Source organism: Myotis davidii, unplaced genomic scaffold, assembly GCF_000327345.1.
Source record: "Myotis davidii unplaced genomic scaffold, ASM32734v1 scaffold223, whole genome shotgun sequence".
Classification (NCBI taxonomy): Eukaryota; Metazoa; Chordata; class Mammalia; order Chiroptera; family Vespertilionidae; genus Myotis; species Myotis davidii.
This window is the reverse complement of record NW_006294609.1, coordinates 2,180,387-2,194,387: the sequence shown is the minus strand read 5'-3', so window position 1 is coordinate 2,194,387 and position 14,001 is coordinate 2,180,387. Positions and strand designations below refer to the sequence as shown.

Sequence of the window (14,001 nt, the reverse complement as noted above, 5' to 3'; positions counted from 1 at the left end):
GTCCCGCCCCATCCGCGCAGCCCGGCCCTCCTCACAGGGAAAGGGCCTCATCTGCTCTTGAACCGGCCTTTTTCTCTGGAGGGTGGGGTTACGGTCTCCATTCATTCAACAAACACACGTCCAGCACCTACTATGTGCTTGGCACCATCCTAAGCCTTTGAGATACAACAGTGAAGAAACAAGGTCCCTGCCCTTCTGGAGCTAGACCTTCTAGTGCGGGACTCCGCAATACCTGTAATGAATAAGCCAATTATATGTGTTGAAGGGGAGGCACTTTATGGAGAAAAATAGGGCAGAGCCCGGCCTGCGTGGCTCAGTGGTTAAGCCTCGATCTATGAACCAGGTGGTCACGGTTCGGTTCCCAATCAGGGCACATGATGGGGGTTGTGGGCTCGATCCCCAGTGTGGAGCATGCAGGAGGCAGCCGGTCACTGATTCTATGTCATCATTGATATTAAATATATCCCCTTCCTCTCTGAAATAAATAACAATATTTTTTTTAAAAATTAAAAAGAAAAGGAAAATAGGGCAGAGTAGCAGGGGATTGGGAGAGGGGAGGCAGCACTAATGTGCTGAGTGAGTGCTGGGTGCTGGGTGCTGGGTGCTGGGAGCTTGGAACCCAATTGAGTGTGGAAAAGAGACAACCTCCCTCTCCCCGCCTCCTTTGGGAAGCGGGGGGACAGGAAATCAAATAAATACATAGGATGATTTCGGATACTGATAAGGAAATAAAATGGGGTGCAGCATGGGCTACTGTAACTGGGAAGGGCTCCCGGAGGAAGGTGAAAGGTGAGAAGGGGTGAGCCTGGGGGGGCGGGGGGGCGGGAGGAAGCGCATCCCAGGCGAAGCTGAAAGGCTCTCATGCCCGAACTTGCTGCCTGGTCACTTGAGGAACAGAAAGGGATCAGTGTGGCCTGAACCAAGAGCCGGGTAGAGTAGGTCAAGGCCCAGAGGGGCAGCAGGTGGGGCAAGACACCTCCAACGCCCTCCGCCTTCAGTCAGAGGCTTACAACGCCCTCTGATTGATTTATAAAAATAATAATAATAAAAAATAAAAGTCAGAGAGACTCAGATCTGAGTCCAAATCTAGGCTCTGTCATTTATCTGTGTGAAAAGAGCCAACGCGATATCGAAGGAGAAAAACAAAGCCATAGGACTGACACTACCCAAGACTTACTGTAAAGCTACAGAAGTGAACACAATGTGGTCTTGAGCAAAAAATAGGCAGATCAATGGTCCTGCACACCCCACACTGGGATTGAGCCCACAGGTTCAGGGTTGAGCATCGACCTGTGACCCAGGAGGTCGAGGATTATTGATGTTCCTATCTCACTCTCCCTTCCTCTTTGAAATTAATAAAAATATATTTTAAAAAATAAAACAGCCTCTGCTAGTCACATGGGAAAGCCTCTTTCAAGGGGAATTTGGAGAAGTTCAGAATTTTAAACGCACTTTTTTTTTTTTAACCCAGTAGGAATTTCTTCTATAGATAGACTTGGAGAGGGGAGCAAAGATACTGGCTTGTGGACAGTTACTGGAGTAGCAAAGTCTGGAAGTAACCTAAATATCCTCCCATACCATCGGGAACTGGCCGAATAATTACACAGCACCGCTCAACGGAACACTGCACAGCAGTGGAGACAAATCTATGAGCCTCCCAATACACAGTTACGTAAAGGTATGGAATGACCTAAATGTACTGAGTCAAAACAAGGGACAGAGCCCTGGCTGGGTACCTCAGTTGGTTAGAGCATCACCAACTGATACACCAAGGTTGCAGGTTCGATTCCTGGTCAGGGCACATACAAGAATCAACCAATGAATGCATGAGTGGAAGAAGAAATCAATGTGTGTGTTTTTTCTCTCTCTCCTTTCCTCTCTCTCAAAAAATATTTTAAAAAGGACAGAATACAGTTGAAGTGTGTTACTGTTTGTGCAAAAACAAAAGCAAATATATGACTGCACCTGAAGAGCCTATCTTGGATAGATTATCTAAAAGTTCAGAACAGAGAGCCCAGAAATAGACCCACATAAAAATAGTCAACTGATCTTTGACAAAGAACCAAAGGCAATACAATGGAGCAAAGGTATTTTTTTTTTTAAGCAAATCGTGAAGAAAGCAGGTGAACAGACAAACTGGGGTCCATCCAGATAGTGGAACGTTATTCACCGCTAAAAAGAAATGAGCCGTCAAGCCAGGAAAATACATGAATGAACCTCAAATGCTTATTTCCCAAGTGAAAGAAGCCAGCCTGAAAGGGCTACAAACGATGGAGACAGTAAAAAGGTGTTAGGAGGAGGGGAGTGGCGAATAGACAGGGCACAGAGGAATTTTTAAAATTAAATTTATTATTTAGGAGAGAGGATTTTTAGGGCAGTGAAACAATGCTGTATGATACTGCTATGGTGGCCACACCTCATTATACAGGGTCACAAACCTGAGACTATAAAACTCCAAGAGGGAACCCTGCTGTATACTATGGACTTTGGGTGAGGATGTTGCCAATGGGCTTTCATTGACTGTAACCAATGTCCACCCTGGTTCAGGGAGTTGATAGTGGGGGATGTATATGTATGGGGCGGGGGGAGCAGAGAGTATATGGGAAATTTCTTTCTGCTCAATTTTGCTGTGAACCTAAAACTGCTCTAAAAAAAAAAAAGTCTATTAAAAATGGTTAAAATGATAAATTTTCATCATGTCTATTTTACTGCAAAAAAAAAAAAAAGTATGTTTCCAAACGGGAAACAATGCAAATGCCCATTAGCTACAGAATGGCTCAGTGAATGGAAGAATGCACAACCCCTGTGGAATACTATGCAGCCATGAAAAAGAATGATCTGCTGCTACACAGCCCACAGAAGAATCTCAAGAACATAATGCCGAGTGAAAGCAGCAGCATACAAATACTCCTACTATATGATTTTCTTTGTAGCAAACTTGAGAACAGATCTTTGCTCCTAAGACCCTTGGGAGATGGGTAGTGAGTGAGGTGAGGGGATGTGGGAGGGGCTTTCTGGGAAGCTACAATGTTCTGTTTTGGACCTGGGTGCTGGTCACATGGGTGTCTAGTTTGTGAAAAATCTCCAAACTGTACACTTATGATTTGTACCCTTTTTGTGTGGGTATTCCATGTTAATGCAAAAGCATGTGCTATACGTACATATGTACACACACCTATGCATATGCATACACACACAGACAAAAACACGTGTATGCGTGCGCACACACCACCCATGCCACTCTGGAACCACACTGGGTTTATGACCCTGGACAGGCCCCTGCACTTCCCTGAGCCTCGGTTTCCTCATCTGTAAAATGGAGGTAATGGAGACACCTGCTGCGGTTAATAAAATGAGTCATTGCTGGCTGGGAGACACACTGATTGGGTGCTTACGGTTATATTCTTCTCACTGGGGTTCTCTTTCGCGATTGAGCCAAGCTGGGGTGGGCTGGGGGCTGGGACGCTGTCTCCGAGGAGGGCCAGTCTAAGCTGACAGGCAGAGCAGGCTCATCTTGCAAACTGCTGCGAAAGGGAGAAACCTGACCGGGTGGGGGAGGCGGCTTGCACCAGGCCAGCACGGTGGCAGGCTGGGGAGCTGGCCTGCCCGGGGCCTGCTGGGGAGAGGGCAATGAGGGGGGTGCAGAGTGCCGAGCTGGGGAAATAGATCCTTTGCTGGCGAGTAGGGCCCTTCACTATCGCTGGGCAATCAAGATGCCTGTGAAACTTTAAACACCTTCTCAGGCCACACAGCTCTGGGCTGGGGAGTTGGGTCCTTGAAAAGGAAGCTGGCCCCGGCGGCCATTCTCCTTAAGGAAGACTGGTAGCTTCAGCAGGCTTGGGGTGGAACTGAGGTCCCCGTGGCCCAGTGACCTTGATTTTATGCCTGAGGGGGGAGGGGGCGCCCATGCAGACCTTTATAAACAACCCAGCAGTCAGATGTCAGTTCCATTCCGGACTCCACCACTTATGAGCTGTGTGACTTTGGGTGGGTCACTGGACCTCTCTGAGCCTCCTCTTCTACATCTGTAAAATGAGGGTAGTTCCTGTCTCATAGGGTTTGCTGTGAGGACTCAACAGCTGCCCTTTGCCAGGAGGGTAAAATTCAAAACGTTAACCGTGGTCTCCTGTGCCCAGTGATTCGGCCCCAATACCACCCTGGTCCCACTGCCTCCGGCTTGCCCTCTCATGGCCCTTGCGGGTCAAAGTCAGCGCACAGCAGATGTTAAGTGACCTGCACTCTGTTCCCCTGCCTACGACCCTTCCTGCCAGACCTTGCTGCAGCAGTTAGGACTCAGCTGAAATGTCCCTCTTTGGGGGGGCCTCCCTGGCCAGCTGTCCAAAGAAGCCACTTCCAGGCCCCTCCCACTGTGTCTCCTGGCACTCGCAACCAAGTGAGAATAACGCGATCATGTGATGGTTTCCTCGCTTGCCCGTCTCCCCTCCCTTGACTGAGACCTTCAGAAGGGCAAGGACCTTGTCTGTCACTCAAAACACACTTCCACGTGCACAGCTCACACACGCGCAGACACACACTCAGGAAGGTCTGAAAGCTCCTGGCCAGCCAGTTGTGAAAACCACTCGGGCTGTTGGGATAGGCTTTGCCCAGAGAGCAGGCGCCCTCTCCTGGTCCCCGAAGGCACTGGGGAAAGGCGGGGACACCGCTGGCTGGAGCCTTGGATCCCCAAATGTGCTGAGGGAGACGCCGAATCACAGAACGTGAGGGTCTCCCTCTCCCTTTTGGGCTCCGGGGCTTCAGTCAGAGAAACGGTGGGTCTGGGAGCGGAAGTCGCAGAGAGAAGAGAGGAACCGGGCTGGGCTGCCTGTGTGCGTGTGGGAAGGTGTGAGTGGGATGTGAATGTGGGTGAGTAGGTGTGGGGGGCTGTGCACGAGTGTGCAACCATCACTGTATGTGGAATGTGTTCACGAGGGTGTGTACGCGGGGGTGAGTGTGCTGATGGCATGTGTGGTTGCGTGTAAATGTGTCAGCATGGACATATGTGTTAGCACGGACATGTATTTACGGTGGCTCGCAGACATGTGTAAGAACAGGGGAAAGGAAAGCAGACTCGTTAAGAAAATGCCAACAAGCACAAAGAGAAAACTCAAATTCCCTCCGCATCTCACCCTCACCACTGACCCCCCCTGGGGGTGAACAGGGGAGTCAGAGAGCAGACTGCGGGGTTCAAACCCCATGCGTGTCCCTCACTGGGGAGTGACCTGGGGCCGGTCCCCGCACTTCGGAGCCTCAGTTTCCCCATCTGTATCACATGAAGACATAACAGTACCCAGCTAAGGGTTTGCTGTAGGGGTGAAAGGCGGGTGAGGGATCCAGAAGTCCAGGGGGGAGGAAGCGGGGACAACAGGCGCCGTCACTTGCAGTCACCGGTGTATCTGGGGTCTGGGCGGAAGTCCTGAGGCCCAGAGTCTTCCTCCCCACCCGCATCCCGCATCCCGCATCCCGCGGTCACGGAGGAAACGCTAGGGCGGGGGTCAGGTACCAATTCCAGGGGAAGGGACTTCCTCCCCTGCTCCGCGCCTCAGTTCTCCCATCTCGGTGATAGGTTTGCAATCCAATCCAAGCCACTTGCTCCAGTTCTGCAGACCTGGGCCTGGGGAGGGGGTGGGGGGGCTTGCACGGCGGACCATGACGGAGGTCCCGCTGTGTGCGGCGATGGGTCTCCCTCAGGTTGGGTTGCACGCGAAGAGAAATAGCACTCATCTCGCACAGCAGCTGCGCAGAACTGGAACCGGTTTGTGCGGGGTGTGGCCGCGGACAAACCACGCCCTACTCTCCCCACACTTGACTGTCCCCGGAAGTCACGCCGGACGGAACGTTTTTTTGTGGAGACACTGTGGCAACCGGCGGTGACTCCTAGGAGACAGCGGGGGCAACGGGAGAGCGGGGACAGGGACCGGGTAAAAATGCTAAACCCCAAGCTCAAACGCACAGAACTGGATGGTTCATAGCATTTGGAGGAAACGCGACGGAACCTCAGGGCGCCTTTAACTGTCCCCGTGGAGTTGGCTGGGTATTCAAAAGCCCCGAGCAGAAAAGGGAGGTGGCAAAAGATCTTGGGGGGTGTCCGAGTCCCCGCCTCGAGGATGGGGACATTGTGAGGCGGTGGCACTGGAAGGCCCGGGAACATCTTTCTACACCGCAGACCGTTTTCGGGGGGCGGGGCGGGGCCTTCGTTCTTCTCTGCGCGCGGGAATTTAGACCGGATCCTTGGCTGCCGGAAGTGGGCGTGCCCGGAAGTGCTCCTACGGAAGCCGGCAGGGCCGCGCGCGCCCCCTCACCATGGCGACGGCGGGCGTCCCGCAGCGCTTCTGCCGCTGCGCCTGCTTCTGCTCCGAGAACTTGTACGTGGCGCGCTACGGGCTGCACGTGCGTTTCCGGGGCGAGCAGCAGCTGCGCGCGGACTACGGCCCCGTGAGTGGCCTCCATCGGCTCCGCAGAGGAAGGCGCGGGAGGGCTGGCGGAGGAGGAACCCTGGTCCCCGCGGTCGCTGGCTTTGCCCGCGTGCTCACATCTGACCGCAGCAGTGGCTTGCCCTCTCGGTGCCCCAGTTTTCTCCCCTTAACTGGGGATAAGCGTAACTCCCTAGTGAGGCTGTCGTGTGGGTGAACTAACATATATGTGCTTAGGCCAGGGCCTGGCTCAGGGAACCCCGCTCTGGACTTAGCGCTCGTCGTATTTCATCCTCACGGTGGTCCCCTGCGGTCCGGGCTCTCATCTCCATTTTAGGAGGGGAAACTGAGACTCAAGAGATGTTAAGTGACTTGCCCAGGGTCATGTAGTCGGGTTCATTGACCTTTCTGTTCCTAGATCCTGCGCAGCCGAGGCTGTGTCACCCCCAAGGACTTCCAACAGCTGTTAGAAGAGGTAACACTCACCACCCTCCAACGCCCCTACACACCACCCGGCCTAGACCTTCCATTTTAGATTTGTGTCGGCGGCTTGAAGGGGTGTCCCAGCCTCCGGCCTGCCAGTCCCAGATCACTGAAGGGCTCCTTAAACCCTCCTTTCCCCCGTCCTGTGCCCACTCACTGCACCAGAAAAGGAGAAAGAGGGCGGGCTGCCAAGTTGCCTCACTTCATGCTCTTTTGAGATGAAAACAATGGACTCAACAAGGGGAGTCCGTTGCTCAAGGTTTCACAGCCCCTGGAGCTGAGGTCCTGCCAGGGCTGCCAGGCTCCTTGCTATTTCTCCTCCGACCCTGCTTCCCTTGCCACCAGGGCTGCTCCCCATCTCACCCCTCCTCCCTCACCTGGGGGTTAATGGTGGGAAGCTTCCCAGGAGAGCCCTCTGCTGGGACTTTGTTCCTCTCCCTGCATGGCCCCAGCTGGCTGAGGGGCATCGCAGGGCTGTCATAGCCCAGAGTGGGGTGGGCCCCCTTCTGGAAGGAGTCCCCTTCAGCTAATAGCGTGGCACCCGCAATCAACCCTATCAGAGTCGGGAGCATAGGAAGACTTGGCTCCTGGCCTGGGCCCTGCTCTGGCCTTCCTGAGCCTCAGTTTCCTCATCTGTACAATGGCCTCGAGGGGATGAGAGGCCCTGTCCTGGTAACCAGGCCCTGTGCCACCCCAGCTGGAGCAGGAGGTGGAGCGGCGGAAGCGCCTAGGGCAGGAGTCCGCTGCCAGGAAAGCCCTCATCGCCAGCTCCTACCACCCGGCTCGGCCTGAAATCTACAACTCACTGCAGGTACCCAGCAGGGGCAGGTGACTGGGAGGAGGAGGCATCCAGGCTGGGGAGGCTGCCTGCCCCACCGTGGGTGTGTGTTCTCTCCCCCAGGATGTGGCTCTGGCCCCCGAGTTTCTGGCCGCAGCTGAGTACAGCGCATTGCCAGGTGCAGACCTCAAGGGCCTCCTCCAGCGGCTGGAGACGGTGTCGGGTGAGGTCTTGGCCCCATGACCTGGCAGGACTAGGGGGTGGGAGGCTGGGGTCCCCTCTGTCGATTATGTGTGCCTCCAAAAACCAAACCAGCAGGGGCTGGAAGGCACAGGAGCAGGGCATCTCTATCCATCCATGCACTCACCCAAGAGACACAGCTGTTCAGTGTCTTGTCAGGCATGAGCCAGCTGGGGTGACTGAAGAGCTTAAGGAAGGGATAGTGGAGACAGTGTGGGCTGAGCTAAAAGGATCAGCAAGGGAGGTGAAGGACCCTAGCAGGGCCAGCAATAGAGGGGAGCGTTCCTGTCTCTGGACCGGAAGGAGTGGGCAAGATGAAGTTTCTTGAAGCTGCAGGGACCTGGAGCTGTGGGAGGGGCTGCCAGACAACCGGCAGGAGCACACAGCCCCGCCAGACTCCAAAATGCCCCATCTCTCTTTCTGCCCTCCACCTCCTGCTGGGGCCTCCCCCTGGCTAAACCCAGCAGAAGTCCTAGGCCAGGGAGTCTTAACCTGTCTGTCTTGGTTTCTTCATTTGTGAAATGGGAACGATAATACCACCATCTCGAAAGGTGCCATGATGATCGGGTGAGAGAGAGGTAATGCGCTTAGAGGCTTGAGCGTGGTACGTGTCCAGAACTCTCCGGGTCTTACGGTTACTGTTATCCTGGGTCTGGGGGATACGGTGGGGGGACAGAGGTAAAAGCCACGCCCCTCCGGGCACCTGCATCCTGTGGGGGCACAAGGTAGAATGAGACTCCCTTCCAGGCTGGGAGGGGACTCATTGCCATCTACTCCGGAGCAGCTGAAATTGTAAGGAGGCTGTTTGGGTGGGGCTGGGGCTGCTTGTGGGTTGGCCCAAACGTGCGTGTCTGCCCAGAATGTCCCCATTTCCATTCTGAGCCAGGCCTCTCCCCACCACGCCCTACAAAACAGCCCCCCTCAGCCTTCCTTATGGGGAACAGAAACTCCAAGAAACCTCTGAGTTGGGGTGCAGACTTTGGCGGTTCACTGGGGGGAGGGGTGCAGAGAGAGCCCGAGCAGGCTCTGTGTCCTGGCTTGGCTCTGTGGCCGGCCTGCTGGGTGTCCTTGGGCTAATCCCTCCCCATCTCAGCGCCTCATCAGAACTCACATCTGAGTCTGGAGGCTAGACCATGGCACCCCTGGAAGCAGGATGAGGGGCTCCAGGGATGAGTGTGTGTGGCAGGGGGTGTGGCGGGGGGAGGAGGGGTGTGAATTGGAGAACAGAACTCCCTCCCCCCCGGGCTGTGCATACCATGCATCATTTAATCCTCATAATGGCCCCGAGAGGGGTGTAGAGTGCCCGAGTTATCCCCATTATACAGATGAGGAAACTGAGGCTGGGGAAGTGAAAAGGCATGCCCAGGCTCATACAACTTGGGGAGATTGAAACGCATCCCGAAGCTCCTGCCCGACAGACTGTCCTCCCTGCAGAGGAGAAGCGGATCTACCGGCTGCCGGTGTTCACGGCGCCGTTCTGCCAGGCACTGCTGGAGGAGCTGGAGCACTTCGAGCGGTCGGACATGCCCAAGGGAAGACCCAACACCATGAACAACTATGGGGTGGGTACGGCTCTGCCAGGCGGGCTGAGGCAGGGACACATGGGTCTGGGGAGACTGACCTGCAGTGCTATGGACCAGCTGTGTAGCCCTCTCTGTGCCTTGGTCTCTCCGTCTGTAAAATGAAAATCGCAGGATTATGAAGTTAAACAAGTCAAGGGTCACCCCAGGGACCCAGGGTGGGGCCCCACCAGCTTCCCGGCTGATCCCTCCCCATCTCGGGGCCTCATGGGAACCCCCCTTCCAGGTGCTGCTCCATGAGCTGGGCCTGGATGAGCCGCTGGTGACGCCGCTGCGGGAGCGCTTCCTCCAGCCACTGATGGCCCTCCTTTACCCAGACTGTGGCGGAGGCTGGCTCGACAGCCACCGAGCCTTCGTGGTCAAGTATGCACCCGGCCAGGACCGGGAGTTGGGCTGCCACTATGACAACGCCGAGCTGACCATCAACGTGTCCCTGGGCAAGGCCTTCACCGGGGGCGCCCTATACTTCGGGGGCCTCTTCCAGGTGAGTGTGTGTGACCCCCGGGGCAGGGCCTGGGGTAGTTGCGAGTGCCCAGGCCTGACCCCAGCTGTCTGCAGGCGCCTTCAGCCCTGGCCAGCCCCCTGGAGGTGGAGCATGTGGTGGGCCAGGGTGTGCTGCATCGGGGCGGCCAGCTGCACGGGGCCCGGCCCCTGGGTACGGGCGAGCGATGGAACCTCATTGTCTGGCTCCGGGCCTCTGCTGTGCGCAACCGCCTCTGCCCCATGTGCTGCCGCAAGCCCGACCTGGTGGACGACGAGGGCTTCGGTGACGGCTTCACCCGGGAGGAGCCCACCACAGTGGACCTGTGTGTGATGACTTGAGCCTGGTTGGACCTGTGTCGGGGGTGGCGTGACGGCAGAGGGCTCTGCCACCTCGGCTTGGGTGGGGCAGGGCAGAAATAAAGTCCCCGTAGCCCTTGGCACTTCTTGGTTCAAAAGGACAAGCAGGCTCTGGGTCCTTCTTTCTGCAGATGGGCTGGCTTAGAACCGGCGATGGGGGTTCCTGCTTATCGATGGAGGAGGGAGTCCACGAAGCAGGACAAGGCAGGAAGGAGCTGGGCCGAGGGGCAGGTTCAGCTGCATCTAAACTCAGGCCAATCCCCTGGGAGCTCTGGAGTGTGAATCCACCAGTTTGCCCCAGCATCGGTGATTGGCTACAGGGTGTGCTGGGAGAGGGCATGGCGGGGGGAGGGGATGTGTGTGAATAAGTTCCCAGATGTCCGACTCCAGCACAGGTGTAGCTGTCAGCATCTGGCTGACAGCTGGGGTGAGTGCCCTCTATTAAGGGGATTTGGGTGGGTCACCAGTAGCACCTGGTAGATGGTGTGGAGGGGTTAAGAGCCGGGCCAGACTGTCTGGGTTCACATTCTGATTCTGCCACTTGCAGCCCTGTGACTGGTAAGCCCCGTGACCTCTTTGTGCCTCCGTTTCCTCATCTGGAAAGTGCCTATGTCTTAGAGCTGTTGTGAGAGTCAAACAATATATAAGCTTTATAAAGTGCTTTTTAACAGCCCCCTGCGTTCACTGGTGTCGTTATTGAAGGGTTGGCCCCCACATTGGGTGAGGAGTGCAGCTGTGCACACGGGCGGCACATCTGGAAACCAGGCATTTCCATATGGAAATCCTGAGTTCTGGCTTCCCTGGGAAGGTGGGAAGGTCTGGAGACACCAGACGTGCACCCCTCAGAGGGGTCCCTTCCTCATTCACTGATATGATCTCTGGCCCTGAGTTGACCCTCTCCACATGGGGTCGTTGGAGAAAGACCAGGGCGTCTCAGCCCTGGAGCTCACGGCCTGATGGGAGTGGACAGGCGGGCAGGCAACCCAGGTTGGGAAGCGAGCGCAGGGGGGGGTCTCTATCTCTGCGGGGGCCCCTGGAAGGGCAATCTTGGGAGAGGGCACGACTGCAGCAAAGGGCCTGCGAGCTCGGGGAGTGGCGCCAGGCCGCAGAGCACGTCTCTCCGCCGGGAGCTGCGGGAGCAGACACGGCCTCGCACCGGCCTGGGGGTGAAACCTGGACCCCGGCTCTCCTCTGAAACGGAGCTGGGCGCGCCAGACTCCCGTTTCCCGAGACGCCCCACAGGCGGAACTAAAGGCGACATACCCCGCTTCGCAGCCGGACGGCCTCTCGGAGCACCAACCCGGCCGGAAGTCACCTCGCCGCCACCGCTTCCTCACACGAGCGCGTGGTGCGGGGGCTGGGCCTGGTGGTCAATTGAGGAGGGAACGGGCCACCCCGGGGACCTTCCTTAAGGGACGCCGGAGCCGCCTGCGCAGGCGTGGAGCCTCCCGGCGGGGGCGGGCCCTTAAAGGGGCCGCGGCGGCTGACCCGGCGTCCCCAGCGGTAGTGGGTGGTTGAGGATCGTGAGGTGGCTGCGGGTGGCTTCCATCCCTGCCCCGGGGCGGGAATCGGGGAGGGGCCCCGAGGACCTGGGCGCCCAGTCTGCGGGCTGAGAGCCTCCGATTGACCGCGCCTCCCCGTCTGCAGAGCGCGGCGCTATGGCTCCCGTCGGCTCTCGCCAGCGCTCGAGGAGTCGCAGCCGCTCGCGGGGCCGAGGGTCGGAAAAGAGAAGGAAGAAGAGCAGCAAGGACGCCCGGGGGAGCTGTTCGGCTTCTAGGTCCCACGGCCGCAAGGCCAGCACCACCTCCTCGGGGGCGGAGGGTGAGGCCGCGGGGAGTGGGAAGGTCAGCTGGGCGGGCTTCCTGCGGACGGTTGCAGGGCAATCGCGGGGGTCGGCGGTCAGAGGGGTGCAGAGCACAGCGTGGGCGTCGGGACTGATAGACGCCCCGGGCCCAGGGGCAGGGCCGGCCCCTTGAGCGTGCATCGCTGCGTGCGCGCGCGGAGGCCTGCTGTCCGTGCAGCGGGGCCTGAGCTGGGGGTCTGGCCGCCCTGCGCCTGGTCAGCCGCTGGTCCCTGCAGGAGGCCTCGCTCTTCTGTCCAGAGCGAGGGGGGAGGTTGACTCCCCTCCCGGCCTCCCAGCCTCACCTTCTCCCCGCATCACAGAGAGAAGCAAACACCAGGCCCGGAGGAGACGGCGTTCCAGCTCCTCCTCCTCCTCTTCCAGTTCTTCCAGCTCCTCGTCCTCCTCGTCGTCCTCCTCTTCCTCCAGCCACGGCCGGAAGAAGTCGGGGAAGTACAAGGACAAGAAGAGGAAGAAGAAGAAGAAGAGGAGGAGGAAGAAGCTGAAGAAGAAAGGCAAGGAGAAGGCGGAGGCGCGGCCGCCTGAGGCGCTGCCAGGCCCCTCGCTGGACCAGTGGCACCGACCTGCGGGCGAGGAGGAGGACGGCCCAGGTACCGCGCTGCGGGCTGTGCGGGACCGGGAGGGTCCCCGCCCTGCGGCCCGACCCCCACCTCCCTGCCGTCTCCCCTCCCAGTGCTGACGGATGAGCAGAAATCGCGCATCCAGGCCATGAAGCCCATGACCAGGGAGGAGTGGGACGCGCGGCAGAGCGTCATCCGCAAGGTGGTGGACCCCGAGACCGGCCGCACCAGGTGGGGAGTGGGCACGACGCCCGCACTTGCAGGAGGAGGGGTGGCTGCTGCTATGAAAAGGCCGAGGATGGGAAAGTCACGTGTTGCTGGACTCCTGAGGCTATCCCCCCCCCCTCCCCCCCGCCCCCAAGCAGCTGCAGGGGCTGAAAGGGCCTCCAGGAGGGTCCTCGGAGAGCCACTCTTGGCTGATCCGCTGATCCGATGGCAGAGCCCACCCGGCCACCTTTATCCCTGCCCCGAGGGTGGGAGAGACGGAGGGGTGGGGCTTGTTGTTCTGTTGCTCTGGGTCAGAGGCTCAGCCTGCCCCCCTCCGCCCCCAGGCTCATTAAGGGAGATGGCGAGGTCTTAGAGGAAATCGTAACCAAGGAACGGCACCGGGAGATCAACAAGGTGGGTGTCGCCCCTTCCGCCCAGGGCTCAGCCTCAGCTCTGTTTGTGACACGCCCCCTCCTGTGTGCTCTCTCCCCTAGCAAGCCACCCGAGGGGACGGCCTGGCCTTCCAGATGCGAGCGGGGCTGTTGCCCTGAGGGCCCAGCTGACCAAGGTCTGTGGGCGGTGTTGGTGGCGTGACGGGGTGGGCAGCAGGAGGCCACATGGGTGCTGTCTGTCCTGTGGACCGGCCTCTGCTCAGATGCAGGGATGGAGGACCGGGTCACTGTCCTCCTCAGCTCCCTCCTGATAGAGCCCAGCTCCCCGGGATTAAACGTCCCCTGGCTGAGCCTCCTCATGCACAGTTGTTTCTTGTGTTGAGAGGGAGGGAAGGGTGCTGCCGATGCAGGGGACAGAGGGCTGCAGGGAAAGCGGGGTGTGCCTGGTGGTCGTGCGCTCCTCCTCAGTGAGCCCACCAGGAACTGCCCCACCCCAGCCGCATCCCAAACCCAGAGATTGGCTCTTTGACCCGATTCCCTCAGGCTGGGAGGGAGACTGCTGCCCTTGTGTGTTCGGTCCGAAGGTGACAACAGCCAGGAGTCCCTGTGCCGGGCCGGGCGGTCCCGTGCTCCCATGGGTGCAGCTGGCA

At 58.1% G+C, this 14,001-nt stretch overlaps 2 protein-coding genes across 5 annotated transcripts; both read left to right on the top strand.

Annotated features, from left to right (window-relative positions):
• The first annotated feature begins 6,218 nt into the window (after positions 1 to 6,218).
• OGFOD2 (2-oxoglutarate and iron-dependent oxygenase domain containing 2) lies at positions 6,219 to 11,004 on the top strand. 2 transcript variants are annotated; one of them, XM_006768888.2, is made up of 7 exons: positions 6,219 to 6,432; positions 6,829 to 6,885; positions 7,591 to 7,704; positions 7,795 to 7,894; positions 9,346 to 9,473; positions 9,718 to 9,975; positions 10,050 to 11,004. In XM_006768888.2, exons 1-7 carry the CDS (start codon positions 6,301 to 6,303, stop codon positions 10,311 to 10,313), a joined length of 1,053 nt encoding a protein of 350 aa, XP_006768951.1. In that variant the 5' UTR covers positions 6,219 to 6,300; the 3' UTR covers positions 10,314 to 11,004. The 2 variants fall into 2 exon arrangements, with proteins under 2 accessions (XP_006768951.1, XP_015422816.1); XM_015567330.1 differs by lacking the exon at positions 6,219 to 6,432 and having other exon boundaries at positions 7,545 to 7,704.
• A 619-nt stretch (positions 11,005 to 11,623) lies between these two features.
• Positions 11,624 to 13,706, top strand: ARL6IP4 (ADP ribosylation factor like GTPase 6 interacting protein 4). Of its 3 annotated transcripts, none has more exons than XM_015567327.1 (6): positions 11,624 to 11,769; positions 11,979 to 12,152; positions 12,471 to 12,782; positions 12,866 to 12,983; positions 13,304 to 13,373; positions 13,454 to 13,706. In XM_015567327.1, the coding sequence occupies exons 2-6, from the start codon at positions 11,990 to 11,992 to the stop codon at positions 13,508 to 13,510; spliced, it is 720 nt and encodes a 239-aa protein (XP_015422813.1). In that variant the 5' UTR covers positions 11,624 to 11,769; positions 11,979 to 11,989; the 3' UTR covers positions 13,511 to 13,706. The 3 variants fall into 3 exon arrangements, with proteins under 3 accessions (XP_015422813.1, XP_015422814.1, XP_006768949.1); XM_015567328.1 differs by having other exon boundaries at positions 11,626 to 11,769; positions 12,495 to 12,782; XM_006768886.2 differs by lacking the exon at positions 11,624 to 11,769 and adding an exon at positions 11,780 to 11,859.
• The last annotated feature ends 295 nt before the right edge of the window (positions 13,707 to 14,001 follow it).

Bases quoted from the DNA above. Each gene is read 5' to 3' on its own strand.
- OGFOD2 (XM_006768888.2), top strand. From the start codon at position 6,301: ATGGCGACGGCGGGCGTCCCGCAGCGCTTCTGCCGCTGCGCCTGCTTC. The intron at 6,886-7,590 runs GTAACACTCACC...GTGCCACCCCAG, and splicing joins TCCAACAGCTGTTAGAAGAG to CTGGAGCAGGAGGTGGAGCG. The intron at 9,976-10,049 runs GTGAGTGTGTGT...AGCTGTCTGCAG, and splicing joins ACTTCGGGGGCCTCTTCCAG to GCGCCTTCAGCCCTGGCCAG.
- ARL6IP4 (XM_015567327.1), top strand. From the start codon at position 11,990: ATGGCTCCCGTCGGCTCTCGCCAGCGCTCGAGGAGTCGCAGCCGCTCG. The intron at 12,153-12,470 runs GTGAGGCCGCGG...CCGGCCTCCCAG, and splicing joins CACCTCCTCGGGGGCGGAGG to CCTCACCTTCTCCCCGCATC. The intron at 12,783-12,865 runs GTACCGCGCTGC...CTCCCCTCCCAG, and splicing joins CGAGGAGGAGGACGGCCCAG to TGCTGACGGATGAGCAGAAA.